General features: G+C 36.3%; 1 protein-coding gene across 2 annotated transcripts in view; it reads right to left on the bottom strand.

The window, feature by feature from the left end:
- LOC306884010 (CUB and sushi domain-containing protein 1-like) overlaps positions 1 to 17,013 on the bottom strand; it is a gene marked incomplete at its 3' end in the record, with an annotated part of 521,846 nt that overhangs the window by 382,824 nt on the left and 122,009 nt on the right. Inside the window, exon 2 of one of the 2 annotated variants that reach the window (XM_079439599.1) lies at positions 3,373 to 3,589. In XM_079439599.1, the coding sequence (XP_079295725.1) occupies positions 3,373 to 3,589 (217 nt within the window). Of the gene's footprint in view, positions 1 to 3,372; positions 3,590 to 17,013 lie in introns of those variants that run through there. The other variant, XM_079439600.1, reaches the window with a different exon arrangement.

Raw genomic sequence — 17,013 nt, 5'->3', positions numbered from 1 at the left:
AGACAGATTTATTTGAGCACTAAAAAATACAAAAATAATTATTTGAGTAATAAAAAAGGAAAAAAAATAGAAAAAAAATGCTTTGTATATAGTATGTATACTGAAGTATTCTTCGTTATTCGTTATTACAATGATAAATATCACTGCCAGACGTGAAGTGATATTGCCAGACATGGTCATAGAGTCAGTAAACACACGCTGATGTGCTTCCATTCAGATTATAATCAAACAGATGGGCCATATAATCAATAATAGCTGATCAATGAATCACAATGATAGCCGTCATAGAGTCGCTAATAAACACGCTGATGTCCGTCCATACATATTATAATCATGCAGACACGGCCACATTCCCCACACAATACACACACACACATATAAAAAATGTAGAAGAAAAAAAAAACAGTTTTTTTATGGATAAAGCAGATCGCTAAGTTACGCCCCGCTCAGATGACAGAAGCGTCATAGCCCGCGTCAGAGCTGGCAGGAGGGAGCGCCAAATTCAAATAATCTATATTCCGCTTTTCTGAGACTTTTTTTTCCGTAGACGGTCTCATTATTTTTGTAAAACCGTATGCTGCAACATCGTTTTGTTTTTTTACCACCAAGACGCTGTTTTTGAGCGTGATTTATTCCATAACGGACGCGAACAATAACTCTCTGAAGAAATGAAACGTAAACAAAGGGATATTCATCCTTATTACAACGTTATTGTTTCGCTGGACTAAAAGTGCTCGCTGGGATGTTGTTCTGTGGACCCTTACCTCTCTAACTAAACTGGGATTTCAGCAGTGGACGCGTTTGTGGCTCGTTATTACAATGATAAAGGTACGTACTGCTTTTTTATTCTGCGTGTTTGGATGTGTACTGCTTACACAAATGTAGCAAATTTGTGCCACTCATTCCTTATAAGCTTTCCATCGAAAAACAGCGATCTGTCGTCGATGCTTAAGGCTTAGACCCTCAGAATGATATATAGTTTGACAAGATTAACTTTGTCCCGTTTCATTTATTCTATTAGAAAACAATGACACATGCAAACAAAGAGCGTTCAGTGCGAGGTCGCTCTGGTGAACGTTAACAGGGATGTCATTCTGGGATGTCAACCCCCTTGCTCCAATTCGGACCTCTAAACCCAGGACTCCGCTACGGTCTTCTGGGTCTCTGGCTGTGCCTTGTCCCTCCTTCCCTCTGGCTCCACCTTGGTCTTCAATCCCACTGGCCCTGTCACAGCCTGCCAAGCCCTGTCTCCACCTTGGTCCAGTGGGTCTGCAGTTCCTACTTGGTTTACTCCATGGCTACTCCATCCACCTCCTTCTCCCTGGATCTTCATTCCATCATCTCCTCCCTGGCTACTCCCTTCATTGTACGTCCCTCCACTCCTCCATGGACTGTTCTATTATTTAGGGAGCATTCTATCTTTGCTGCCCTCCTACCCTTTTTACAGCCTGCACTACACGTTGCAAGGCCAAAAACTTTGCTTTGTGTGAAAGTCCACTGGAGAAGCTCCCAAAAAAGGTGAAGCTGGATCACGAATGATTCGTGCGAACATAGATGGATTTAGGTAGATTGGGCGTGCATTCCTTTTAAAAACAAACATAATCCACTGCATCTTCAGCAGCTCAGATGTCGGGAGTACATGACGACTGCTATGTTCATTATTACATCCTTCAAAAAAACACCTCAATCGCTTAGGGGAAAATCTTGTCCACCCCTGCTTCGGGGTAGAAACCATGGCAGACTTGTTCACTCAGGGTGATCTGTGCTTAAACGCCATTGTCAGTCAACAATCATGGGAGGAGCCTGTGCAAAACTACATCACTCTGCCAAGAATCTCAGAACAGCCTGATCTGAGAAAGTGATCATTATTATTGGGGATTTAAAAAAAAGCACTGGGTGGATGTTTATCATTATAGGGTGGATGTGTACATACACTGCTAGCACAGTCAAGTCACCTTTATTTATACAGATTGTGTCAAAGCACTTAACAGTATCAAATTGGAGGACAGAGTGTCAGTAATGTATAATAATATGATTAAACATTCAATTTTCAGTTAAAGGCATTTCATTATTGAATTCAGAGATGTCATTGTCCAGCCCAGTTTAGTTTAAATAGTATCTGTGAAATCAAATTGACGATAATCGCTAGAAAGTAAGTGTCCCTAACTGACGGCTGAATGTCTGGAATCCATGGCAGCTTTCATTGGCCAAGGCCCACCCATGAAGCCATTTTACCGACATGTCAAACAACCAATCACACTTTGTTTTGTTTATCATCACGTTTCGGGGCGTGGAAATGTTTCCACAATAACAGACCATTGTGTAAAACTCTCAGATGTCTATGTTGCGAACTTCAAATATTTCACATACTTTTGAAAATTCAGCATTTAGTTGATCCTGACAAGCGCTCTTCATCGATTGTAAAGACGACAGCTTTCTTCTTTTGAGAGAGGGTTTGGTGTCACGGCATCTTTGGTTCCAGGCGGAAACAGTAAAGAACGCAACACACACGTCTCCCGGAAATCCTGTATAATTCAACCAATCCGATGACGACTTTGAAACTCCTAAAGTGTTTCCACTTTTGTGTGCCATATGCATAAGACATTCAGCCAGCGGTCCTTGGGGGCATGACGTCTAAGGCTGAGATAACCTGTAGCATGGTGCTGTGGTAAAGGGTTCCCATAGCGTCAGTTGCTGACACAGCGTTGAGTGAACCTATAAATGGGAACACCTAGGTTGCGTATGCAACCCTGGTTCCCTGAATAGGGGTACATAGCCTGCCATACTCCTTCATTTCTGCTTAATTCATCAAAAGCTCTTAGGAGCGATGGCTTCCTTATGAAACACACGTAATGCAGTGCCTCAAGGGGCTGCGTAAGTGTAAGTCATTGAACTGCAGACAATTGTTGCAATCATTGTGTTTTTCACCTTTTTGGATGTTTTGGGTCATATTTCTTAGTCCATATGTCCATCTATCTTTACGTAAATATTTGCATGAGCCACTGTCATATAAAAGCATTCTTCATCTACACTATCTATATTTTTGCTGTGTCTCTGCACGTTTTTGTCTCTCTTAATCATTTCTTAATCCATTAGACACTTCAAACTTTCACAATATATCCTTCTAACAGCTTTCTTCAAAAAACACTTTCAAGAACTGCATTTGTGATTGTGTTATATATACAGTACATTTGTAGTTGCAATTTAACAGGAGTTTCTTCTTTAGCTGCATCTGACACACCCACCGCCTATTGTACAGGATCGATTAATTCAAAAATTACAATCCATAAAAATGCATGACCATGTATATAATCCCAAAACAAAGGCATCGCAAAGCTACAGCAATGAGGAAATAAGAAGCATAGGCCTCACCTCATCTTCAGGTTGCCTGGCTGTGGCTGTCCATCATAGATGGAGACAATGTCAAAGTCCTCCTCCAGAGCGAAGGTATGAAATGACAACTGTATCCTGTTCCGCTCTCCGGTGACTATGATCCACGTACAGTTGGCATAGTTAGGGTAGCCATGGGGAAAGCCAGGACTCTCTATAGTTCCATTGAGACCTTGTACCAAGCCGCCACAAGTTTGACCTAAGGACACAAAAAACAGGAAGTTAGTGACTTCCATCTGTCATTATATTATTTTACATTATATGTTTTTGAAACAGTTCTGCATTTGCCAACTCTTTCAAACTCTTAAGCTGTAATATTAACTAATAAAATGTATGTTAATGCATTCTATTAGTTATACGTATATGTACAGTATAAGCATCTAGTATCCTCAGTGTCCTTCAAGGGCACAAAGATGTGTACTGGAATCCACCACTGTAAAGGTCATAGAAATGCTGTTTTACAGCTATTCTCAAGCTTTCCTAAATGAGACAAGCATAACTTTAGAAAGTGTAAGAGTACGTTTATGCTCACAAGAGGATCAGTTTGTGTAAGTACGGCAGTTGTAGCAACCATAACACAGCACAAGATGGTGGCTGAAGTACCTCAAAGCCTCACTTAAGCAAAAGTACAGATATCTTACCAGAAAATGGTGGAAGTTGAAGTCAGCATTTAGAATATTATTTGAGTAAAAGTTTTAAAGTATGTGGTATTTATTGTACATAAGTACAGTATGAAAAATATTTTATAATATTAAACATATTTAAGTATTGAAAGTAAAAGCACAAGTAAAAGCAAAACAGAAAAGGAGCAAATAATGTTTAAAAAATGTTTATACACAGTTTGAGTAGCAAAATTGTGTTCAGTTTTAACTCTTTCTTCCATTTTGTAGCTTTTTGGTAATTATAAGAGGCACTTCATCTTGTACTTTCTTTCATTCCAACATAAGAAAACATTTCTGGAATCTGCATCTAAAGTGGCATTTAGATGTTTTTACACAATTTAATGAGAGGACATGGATGCATTTAACCTGCAGTAAATCCGTATATAATCATTTGTTTTAAACATAAAACGTTTAATACTAATTCATTATAAAACTGCTAATTCATTCAGAAACGAATCATTAAAGTGAGTCATTGAATCCATTCATGATTGGTTCAAAACGCTGATTCATTCTATAAGTAAACACGGTCCATTGGTCAGAGACGCAAGTGCTGTGATCTTTGTTTGGAGCTATTTTCGTTGGCAAAATTGAGCAAAAACAGTAAATATTGTGTCTAAACTTTATTAAACTTGTATAAAATCATTATTACATTTGTTATCATGCTATCATATCTGGAGAAAAACGGCACTCTTCATGTGATATAGATTAACTATATTAAACTATATTATGAATATAAAAAAAGATACAGAGACATTTTTGCTGTGTACAATTTAGAATGCATGTGCATGCGCTCTCTGGGTGTGTTTTTAATATACTCGATCATGTCAGATCGCACATCATTAAAACAACACTTACGATATAATCGCAGACACTGCGCAGAATGCACACACCAGCCTCGGAAAATTAAATCAAGCACTTGTTTGCACATGAGGAAATGTGTGTGTGTGTGTCTGTGTTTTTTTTACTTGCAATCGCCAGACCACTGATTCGTCAAACCTGCTTGCTTGCAGCCAGTGTTCTTCCAACTTTATTTTGTATGCTTCGAGGACATGTATATATCAGAGTAAAGGTATAGGCTACATTTTAGTTAGAAAATGAAGTGGAGTAAAAGTGAAAGTTGGCAGAAATTGAAAAACTCAAGTAAAGTACTGATACTCCCAAAAAAATAAAAATAAAAATACTTAAGTACTGTAACTAAGTATTATTAGCCTATTTTGTTACATTACACCACTGAGCACAATAGCTGGGTTCTTTAAGCAAAAATCCCATTGATTTTCTCCATAGATAATAATAATAATAACATTTAACAGTTTCAAGAGCCCTCGGTTATACCTCTTTAAAAGCCACAAATCAGTGTGAAAATTGGTTGTTGTTTTGTTTTGTTTTTATGCTAATATCGATTTGAGTTCATTTATGGTTGGACAGTTTTTTTTTTCTTTCATGATCACTATTCAAAGTTTAGTTTTGTTGTTGTTATTGATGTTGTTTTTCTTTTTGTTTGTTTGTTTGTTTGAATATACGGCACCATTGTTGTCCTGAGCCTAGTATTTGCATGTTTACTCCATATTCATTTCTTATTTACTAAAATATTTACAGGCCATCATACCCATGCTGTTGATGACTATTGCATAATATGTATTGGTGATTATTTTCACTGCAAAACAGACTGGGATGTTCCTTAATGGCTCAATGATTCCATATGCTTGGTAATCATCTTTACAATATGCTGATGGATTTATACCTGAATAATTGCAAACTTAAAAGTGGAAGTTGCATTGTGATGTACTGTATAAAATAAAATAAAATCAATACACTTATTGCAGTTATCTGAAACATGCACAGCTGAGTGCCAGCTGCTTCCCACTTGACTAAATCGCAGATGCACAGTGCATTCTCAGGAACAATAAAAAGCAGTCCACTAGTTGTTTGCACAGATACAGTTTTTGCTGATAGCACACTTTGTCATGCCATTATAACAAATACACTCTTGATCATTATGTATTATTAATACATTAAAATGATAAACAAGTATGCTGTCTGCTATATTTCTCATAGGGGCTTGTACAGTGCAATATAGCACCGTCCTAGCCCTTTACTGAAAATATACTCACCTCAGGCCATCCAATGTATAGATAAAATTGTTTCTTAATTGGAACAGATTCTGATCATTTTACCATTACATCACTTGTTCACTAATCCAGTGAATATGGTTCATCAGAATCCACAATAATGGACACAACTCTGTGTTGCATGTTTGTAATAAATTAAGACGTTTTTTTTTACGTCAAATTGTTGATTCCAGCTAAAATATGAATTCATTATCCATAACATTGCTTTCTCCATTTCTTGCTTTTCGCCTGAATCAGAAGAGAAATATACACAGATCAAGCATCATTTAGAAAGTGAAAACACTTCTGAACAGTTCTGAACAAATATGTTGGAAATTTTTAATGTGAGAGGACAACAGGGATGGATGGTTTAAACTCAAAGCTCTTTAAAGATGAATGTGCTTCCTGCAAACAGGCAGCTTTTCACAACACAAGACATTAAATGGAATTGTGTGGAATATTATGATGCTTTTATTTGGTGTTTAGATTCTCAATATCTGATGGCACCCATTCGCTGCAGAGGATCCACTGGTGAGCAAGTGATGTAATGTTAAATGTCTCCAAATCTATACTGATGAAGAAACAAACTCATCTACCTCTTGGATGGCCTGAGGGTGAGTACATTTTTATCAAATTTTCAAATTTCGGAAAAGGGTTGATCTGATTAATCTCGGATTTAGCATAAACAACACGAATGTATGGATCCAATCCTGCCTTGAATCAGCAGTTCAGGCTGGTGATGGTCGTGGTGTAATTGTAAGGGGGATATTTTTTTGTCACACGTTGGTCACCTTAGTACCTACTAAACATAGTTTAAACACCACAGCCTGAAAATTGTTGCTGACCATGTCCATCCCTTTCTGATCACAGTGCACCCAACTAGTGATGGCTACTTCCAGCAGGATAACTCACCGTGTAACAAAGTTGAAATCATCTCAAACTGGTTTCTTGTACATGATCATGAGTTCAAAAAAATCAAATGGCCTGCACAGTCACTAGATCTCAATCCAATAGAGCACACAGGGTTGTGGTAGAACAGGAGATTTGCATCATGGATGTCAGGCCGACAAATCTGCAGCAATTGGGATGCTACAATGTCAGTACTTACCAAAATCTCTGAGGAATGTTTATAGCACCTTGTTGAATTTATGTCATGAAGAATTAAGACAGTTCTAAAGGCAAAAGGAGGTCCAACCTGGTACTAGCAAGTCGTTCTAGATAAGTGGCTGGTGAGTGTAGATTTTAAATGATTATGTGATCTGATTATGTGATATGATTATGGTCACATGACATGTTCAGCTTTAAAGACATGCAATTCCTTGATGTGTTGACTAACATACTAATGCACATGTTGAGTATAATTTTAACTTTAATGTGCCCTTTGCTATTACATTTAAAATTAATATATGATAAAAAATACTAACTTGAAACTTCCTTATTACAAATGTGTAATTACAAATATATTTTAAATAGCATGCACATTTCAAAAGAAATTACAAAATTAATTTCTAATACATTTTCATTTAATTGTAAATGTCTGAAAACATTATTCAGTTCACATTTAAGTATATTATTATAAAGTGTATTATTTCCAAAATAAGCACTATTTTGGAAAGTATGCTAAAGTGTAATAATTTTTCACAAAGTCAAACCTTGAACAATCCACCCTAAAATAAACAACATGTATTAATGCTAGCTTTACTATTTTGATCTTCACCCTCCAGCCACCTGGCTATATTCTGGTATGGAATGCCACTTTCCATATCCTAAGTAAGAAGTACATGTATTAGATATGTATATACTGTTAAATATGCCTGCTAATCAAGTTTATGCCATCAGATATTATTATTAGTATAGAATGTGTTATGCATATCTGCCACAGCTAGTGAGCACAATGCTGTCAGCCCTGCTGGTGTAGCTCAGAGCAAAAAACACCAGCCCAAAATCCATTCTCTTTTTAATGAGGTAATTTATCATTTAGCAGCATGTGTGAAGGGACAAAAGTTTTATAGCCTTATCATTATACGTTACATTACTTTTTCATACAAAAATGTGTTTTTAAGTTTCATACACAAGAACATGCCTTGGTCAATAAAAATTATTTGTAATGTTTTGTTTCTTTAGTTCTGTTACTCCTACCTTTATCCATGGCAACAACTGTTAAACTGAGGTCCAGACTCTTACCGAACACTTGAATAAATTCAAGTTAAAAAAAAAAATTCAAATCAAAATATTGAAAGAACTGGCTTTGTGTAAAAGGGCATTCAAATTCAGTGGTGCAAATTGTCTTTGGGTCTGCCAGCAACCTAATGTTTACTTAAAGTAATTTCAATAGGTCCCATTAGTTGGAATTCAGTTTATACCCAAGTGAGTGGAGACCTTGCCAACATAGCATGCATGTTTTTTCAGAGTACGCCAAGCTGAACCAACAGCATCAAAAAAGAGATTGGCTTCATTAAAGGTGTAGGTGTATAAAGCTCAATGAACAGAGCTTATATCATTGTCCTTTCAACCTCTTCTGTTTTTCTGCTGAAAGCAAAATAAGGCAAAATCGTTCCACCCTCAGCCAGGCACCATTAACAAATGTTAAATAAGGCTTGTGAGTGTATCTGCATATAGATGTTGTCATTGATTTCAATTTACTCTTGTTTTGATTCCTCAGCAGGGCTTTGTGTCAATCTCAAGTCATGCATAGCCGATTACGGCTGGTAAAGAGCGCACTTTTGTAGACCTCAGTAAAGCCAAATGACTCTGACGAGCTGGGAATGAAGCAAGCTGGGCTCTTAAGAGAGTGGCATATGAATGAATGCAGGCCTGTGCTGATTACTATTCTATTTGGCTGTGTTGTCAATAAATCTACATATGTAACATCTGAAAACGACAACTACATTCATCTTTGTAACCTTGGGTCATTTTTAAATGCTTCTTCTTAGTGATAAATCCTTTCTTTTATACAGTATATCCATCATTTTATTGTTACTCAAATCACTGATCTATCCATCATTAGTGCAGCTATAATATAATGAAGATAAACCTGAAGAATTTTCACATTATAAAGGAATAGTTTGTTCAAATATAAATTCTGTCTTTATTTAATCACCCTTACATCATTCAAATCTTGTATGCTGTTATTCTGTCTTCAACCAAAAAAAAAAAAAAAAAAAGTAACTTCATGCAGCTTTTTCCCTACCCTTTTGCAAAAGAGGTGTGCATATTTGTATTGTTTATGCACTTTGTAGTGTATTCAAATATTAAAATTACATTTTCAATCAATCAATCAATCAATAAAAGTACTTGCAGGTCAACTGTGTTGACTAAAAGCACATGTAAAATATCTGATTATAACATTGTGTTATTCAGTATTACATTTAAATATATGGAACCAGATGAGTCCTTTGCACAATCTGACTCTGATGCAGCCTAGATTTAAACTGCTGATTTTGTGTGTCCAGAGGAGAATGACACTTCGAGAATGATTTCGACACATTATTTCCCCGTCTAAATCCTGTAAAACCACCAAGCTTTATATCAAGCTAATTTAAAGCTGCTTTGACACAATTTGCATTGTTAAGAGCACTATACAAATAATAGTGACTTGACAACATACTGTGCCTTTTTAAAAAATCTTAAATCTTCTTAAACCTTATATATATATATATAAATAATGGAAGCAATCATTATTTATATATATATAAATAATATAAGGGGGTGGAATAAAATAAGGGGGTGTTGATGGCGCAGTGGATAAGACACATGCCTTTGGTGTGAGAGACCTGAGCAAGACACTTAACCCCTAGTTGCTCCAGAGGCGTGCGACCTCTGACATATATAGCAATTGTAAGTCGCTTTGGATAAAAGCGTCAGCTAAATGAATAAATGTAATGTAAAATGTAAATGTAATCAAAATCAATAAAAGAGCAATGATAAGCAAGTGCTATAACAAGTCTCAGTTAGCTTATGTCAGTCATCTGTCGTGTGTGTCATGTGTCCATATTTGGTTTGTTTCCTGTCCTCGTCTAGTGTGATCATTAGTTAATCCTTGTCCAGCTGTGTTTGTCTCGTTATCTATGATTTACCTGTGTATTTATAGTCCTGTCTGTTCAGTTTGATTTTGTCTGGTCTACTTGTTACTCCCCGGTGTTCTTGTCTGTATCAGCCTTGCCCTATCTTGCCTTGCCTTGCCCTGCCCTGCCCTGCCCTGTCCTGTCCTGTCTTGCCTTGCCTTGACTTGCCCTGCCTTATTTGAAGTAAAGACTGTTATTTTGAAGTTTATCTTCGTTTGCGAGTTCCCGTGTCCTCCTCGTGTGTGCACCGTGACAGCTTAACATAATACACATAGCGAGTTGTTTTTTTATATATATATTTTTATTATATAATAACTAAAAAGAAAACAGGTAGGATAGAATAGAATACAAAAAGAATAGAGCAAGCTAGTGTTAGAGGCCTTTTTTGTTTTTGTTAACTGTAGCTGCTGTACCCTGCTGTACAATAAATAAAAAGAAAAGAAATGGAATAGAATACAAAAAGAATAGAGAAGCTAGTCTTAGTTTTTTGTTTGTTTATAAAAACAAGCAGTTAGTAAATTAATATGAGTGCAATTAAATGGGCAAAGTTTTTTTTTTTATTTTAAGAATACAATTAGAATAGAGATTGCTAGAGCTAGAGGGTCAAATAAAGATGGAAGAGATGTGTTTTTAGCCAATTCTTGAAGATGGCTAAGGACTCAGCTGCTCGGATTGAGTTGGGCAGGTCATTCCACCAGGAGGGAACATTTAATGTAAAAGTCCGTGAAAGTGATTTTGTGCCTCTTTATATATATACACATATCAAATTACATATAAGTATGTCACACTGATTGTCATTACTGATTATAATAGTCAAAATTGGTTGATTCAAATGATTTGAGTTACCTTATCTCATTTGGTTTTTACTCTATTTTAGTTGTCAAGGTAATAAAGATCTTCTTAAATTTTGGCTTATGCATTTACTCAGTTCATAAGGTATATTTCAATTATATTATAGCTTTAAAATTTACTGTATATCAAGTATAAAATATAGTACATCATAGCTTAAGTTTTTAATCGATATTAGACTCCATCAAAGAGAACACATCAGCAAAATCACATGATGTTGAGTAGATGACAAAATTAGCTATGATTAAGCAGTACGAATAGCAGTAGAACAGTCGAACTGGGGCTCAGAACAAGGATTTGTGAACAGCAGGGTGAAATAAAACAGGTGTTTCTATACCAGCAGATTTTTAGAGTGAAAAAGTTGACAGTACACAGATGGGATGTGGCGTCTCTGTGAATTGTTGGCACTCATTGAGCATACAAAATATGGCTAAAGATGAACACAATCTATCTCAGCCATCTGTAAGTTATGGAATTTTCATTCAGTTCAGGAAGTATATGTAAATTACAATAAAAAGAAAGCTTTAGTATCTAAATATGGCTATTTCTGTAGTGGTGCATTTGTGCCTGCCATTGAACCCAAAAGTGTTTTTCCACTCGTGTCCATGTTTAGGTGAGGATTGGAATACATTGAAATTCAATTTCCAAACTTGTCATGCTCTCAGGGTCGGATGAAAATCCTTCCTCTAAATGTTCATTTGTATGCATGTGCTCACAGTAGCAAAACGCAGGTAGTTTTAACCTTAGATACAGGACATTAGTTGTTCCAAGTGGAGTCCGTATTTATGGTTAATCCACAGTTGTTACACTAAAATAAGGGTGGTAGACTATCAATGCTATTATATTATTTCTGTCCTTCTCATGCCCTGTTATATATTTATTTATATAATAGACCAGTTTTTCACAATGATAACAAAAACAAACCAATTGTGTCATTCATGAAACAACATAGAACAAGTTCCCACTTAGATTCCAAATAGTCAGCCTTGTTTACCTTGGCCATGTTTACACAGAAGTAGATTACAGTTGTCAGTCTTTAAGGTGGTTATATTCACACACAATTTACTACAAGAGTAACAGCCACTGGCAAACTGGGACTAAAAAGTGGGCCTGGATTATCTTTGATAGGGTCTCCCAACGTTGGATCAGTGTGTGCTGCTGTGTGCTCGCTTTATTACAAAAGAGAACATGCATGGTATGTCAAGCGCATGGGTCACGTGGAGGCTCTTCCCCCAATCGGTCAGGAAGCGTGACCCTGTCTAGCATATACAGAGTGTATGTGGTGTACATGGTGTCTCTCCTGGGGGAATCTCCCAGGCAGATCCTGGTCAGAAGATATCTACCTTCTCAGGATCAAGGCACTGTGTGACATCCCTAGCCAGAAATGTGGTCTGGCCTATGAACTGGGCTCTTTGACTGGTTCTGGTCTTTTCGGCAGATGAGGAATACATTTTAAATACAAGAACTAAATATTGTATATTAAGTAAGTAATTTTATTTGTCACATACATAATCATACAGAGTATAACCAGCAGTGAAATGTAGGTATTATAGGAAGAGAATACAGCTTGACATGAGGAGAGCATATTCTATATGCTTTATATGTTTATATACTTATACTATAAACCAGTAGCAATAATACTGTCACTTTTTTGTTTGTTTGTTTATCACATTTAAATTTTCATGTCTTTGTCATTTTTGTTTTTTCATTTTAAGGAAAGGCCACTGAAATTAACATAACATTTATCTGTTATGTAATAGTTCTGAAACTGGTACTTAACAGTAAGTAGATAATATGCATTAACAGAGACTTCTAATGGGTATTATACCACATTTGACCTTCAAGACATCAGTATGGTAAAGCTGCACAAATAATCCACTTTAAACTGAAATAGTATGGCTCCAAATGTCTGCACTGCTCAATGAATCCTACATGTTCATTGTGTCTACACTCTGTTCTGATAAAAGCATTCATGATTCATGACATGAAAGTGATTGTCTACAATGCTCTACAATGCTCAGTGCTGCAGATGTTTATGCAACGTAGATCTAAATATAATGCTGTAATCAACATTTAATCTTAATCTTGGCAGAGGTAATAGTAGTACAAGTTTTCAAAAGAGTTCCACATGTAATACTTATTTCGCATGCAAAGATTTTACCTATTCATTGCAGTGTACATAGCATATACACTGAAGTCTTATTCAAAGAGTTTTCAAATCAGAGGTCTAAAATCATGGCTTTTTATTTTTAAATGATGACAGTTTTGGGCTAATGCTAATGTTAATCCACATTAATCCGGATATATTTGAAAAAGGTATCTTCATTTCAAAATGCTCTCTGTTTACACAAGCAAAAGTTTCATCCACACTGACATGTCTGAAACTCTTACAATACCTTGCTGTGCATGTCCAAAACTTAAATGATCAATGATATGATATATATATAGACCAGACATAATAAAGTTCTTTAATTCGATAGTCCACTTTAGATGTTCTACTAACTATAAGTAACTTTATAACTACATGTCAACTAATTCTCATTAATTTGCAACTACATATCTACTAACTCTCAGAGTAGACTAAGGGTAGGTTTAGGGTTAGAATAAGTTGACATATAGTTGTATCATAGTCAGTATGTTGTGGACCCATCAAAATAAAGTGTTACCAGATATTAAGCAGACAGTCTACTAATACTCTAATGACTGCTAGTTGACATGTAGTTGCAAAGTTACTTACTGTTAGTAGAATGTATAAAGTGGACTATCGAAATAAAGTGTTACCGTGTTTCTTTGTGAACACTTCATGACACTGTGCCTCGTTTACAAAACAAAAAGCTCTGATCAATCCTCTGGTATGATTCAGAGTGCCATTAAAAATAAACTATCCTCTTTAAGCTGTGTTCCTTCTTATATCTGTACAAAGACGCAAACGAGCCGTTTAAACCAAACATGTCAAAACAGATGCTCTTTCACTCCATTTGTCCTATTGATAGACTCAAGTGTGTAGACCGTGTCCAAAAGCGAATGCGCATCTGTATACTGTATCCAGTGTAGACAAAACAGTGGCAGTGATTGTAATTTCTATTTGCTTTAGACGTGACACTCACATTCAGCGTGATTATGTGTCAATATCTTGCTCTGGAGGCAGTGTTTATGCAAACGACTGCACCCAGGTGACGTCACCTTGCCCTTCGGATCCAAAACGAGCCATTTTTCGAGCTCGATTAAATAATTTTTTTGTTTATAATGTGGAGGGAATTTTAAGCTATTAAACTTGAAGGATGTTTTAATGGTACAAAGACCTCTTATAGACAGTTTAAACGGCAACAACACAAACAAACGTTACTGCACATGCGCTCACATGAGCGCATTCTCTATGAAGATGGGGAAGCATGAGAAACCGAAGGATAAAAAGATTTCCAGTCACTGTATTAGCTCTACTGCTATATAATATATGTTTATGGAGATGAGAACTAAAAAAACTGCTCCGGAAGTGCCGGAACAGCTATCGGCGTGGACCATAGGCACCGATCATGTTATTATTGCAGAGCACATATTCAATCCGTGAGTAGCCTCTCTGCTTGGATCGCAGGTGGATTTCCCTCACTATAAGCGAGAGAGAGCGTTGCCGGCGCGTCCACTTTTAAGTGAACAAAACTGGACGCTCTCCCTCTCTCTCCCTTCTCTCTCAGATATTACAAGTGCACGTTATGCAGTGTGTGGGCACTGGGCAGTGGCACCGACTGGCAGAAACATAAATCTGCACCTTTGGCAGAAGTGTGCAGTGTGTGTGCTTGCCGCGCTTCTACATTTGAAATAATGAACCTGAGCGCGCAAAAGACGCGATGTGAACGGCTATTTTTTCCCTGCATGTCAAGTTGATAGCAGTTAAATGTGTTGGTTTACACACAGAGAAAAGTGTAAGCTTTTAATAAGTCCAAGAATAAAATGATTAATTTACTTAACATGTTAAAGTAAATTTACAGAACCTTTTTTGCTGTTTTCTAACAGTTTGGACTTGAATAAAGAAAGAAAATTTGAAAACCTTTTCACAGGCATTAGGTTTTCATAGTTAGACAGATATTGTGATGTATCATTATATACCAGTGTATCGTGATGTTATCGTGAGCCATGTATCGTGATTAGATCGTATCGTGAGGTACCCTGCGATTCCCACCCCTACTTCTGGTAAACTTCCAATGAATAACAACCTCTAGAGTAGGTTATTTGTGATGAAAAGAAACATACATAACAAATAAGTTGCATTAGGTTATTTGTGATGAAAAGAAACATACATAACAAATAATACATTAAAGTTAAAACTTTATTTACTGGTTCACATTTACAGCTCTGCGTGTTTGCTATGTAAATAAGACGGATTGATTGAAAATGCTAATTCATTCTCTGCCAGCAGGAGGTGCTTTTGGAGTGGCAGAGATAAAGTTTCCCGTTAACGGCAGTACACAAAGCAGCGTGCCGCACTCAAACGCTGCTTTACAGGCAAGATCAAATGAAAATGACTTTGAAAATTTTCTGAAGACAGTCGGTTTTCTTATCTATATGCCAAAAGATCAAGGAAAATTTTATTTCTCATGTAATCACCCCTTCAACCATTTCAGAACAAAGTATAACAATAATGATAATTTGCATGGTTTGATGTGATATGAGCTAAGCGATCATTGGTAGCACGATTTATCATAATGTTTTTTTTTCCCTCAGTTTGTCGGAACAAAAGTGACAGATGTGTTACTTAATTGTTCAGATGACAATATCCTGTGAAAATTTGTGTTTAGGTCATAATTCCGAGACATAGAATCTGTGATTCCTAAGTGCATTCTCCACACCAGTGCAGTGACTGACAGCTACACAAACACCTACGCACTGAGGAGCAGTGCTGATGCACAACCCACGTAAAGAAGATAATTCCACAAATAACTGCAATTGCAGGTTTCAAACAGAGATGGCAACAAAATGGCAAAACTTACAGACTGCAGCTTTAATTGATTATTTAATTATAAATTATATAACTTTCATTATGCCCACTGGAACCTCATCAATAGGGTATGCATGCACTGAAGCCCTCTAACCCTGTAGCAAACTAACCCTGATGATGAGTAGGTTATGATCAGAGTAATTTGCAATAGCTGCTTACATACCCTGAAAGTTTATACCCTGAAAGTCCTAAATATAGCCCTTATAAATCCAAAACATGGCTTTATGACAAAGTTAGTGTATTTATTTTCAGACTCCATCTGTGTGCAAAATGCTCATTGTTAAAGTTAAAAGGGGGTTCTTTTAATCCCTCTTTTGAAACCATTAAATATGGTTGGTTGAAAACTTAATTTAAGTATTTATCAGCAAAATACACACCAAAATGAACGAATGCCTGAAATCTTTGTGTTATAGCTGCAAGGAAGGTGTTGCTGCTACAAAACAAAGGATGTCACATTGGGTGAAGGATGTTATTTTTCTTGTTAATGAGGTGCAGGGGTTAACTTTGTTAACTTTCAAGATTCAAGATTCAAGATTTTTATTTGTCACATACACAATTATACAGAGTATAACCAGCAGTGAAATGTAGGTCAGGTCCGCTCCAAGGACAGTGCAATTATAAAGTATACAGATATTAAGAAAAAGAAAAGTAGAAAAAATAAGAGAATAAAATAAAATAAAAGATAAAAAATATAAATATAAATGTGCAGGTCAGTATGTTGTTGACTTAAATAGTAATAAGAGGAATGTGCAAAAATAATGTGCAAAAAGTTGTATAGGGTATTTAAATAGCAGCAATATACGGTAGAGAAAAATTATGAATAGCTATTGATATGGTGATATTTACATGGAGTCATGTGATGTTATGACACAGAGTTAGAGTTTAGGAGCCTGATGGCCTGGGGGAAGAAGCTCCTCCTAAGTCTCTCAGTTTTTGCCATCAGGCTA

This window comes from Barbus barbus (genome assembly GCF_936440315.1).
Source record: "Barbus barbus genome assembly, chromosome: 18".
NCBI lineage: Eukaryota > Metazoa > Chordata > Actinopteri > Cypriniformes > Cyprinidae > Barbus > Barbus barbus.
The sequence above is the reverse complement of the archived record's forward strand: the minus strand, read 5'-3'. Positions and strand labels throughout refer to the sequence as shown.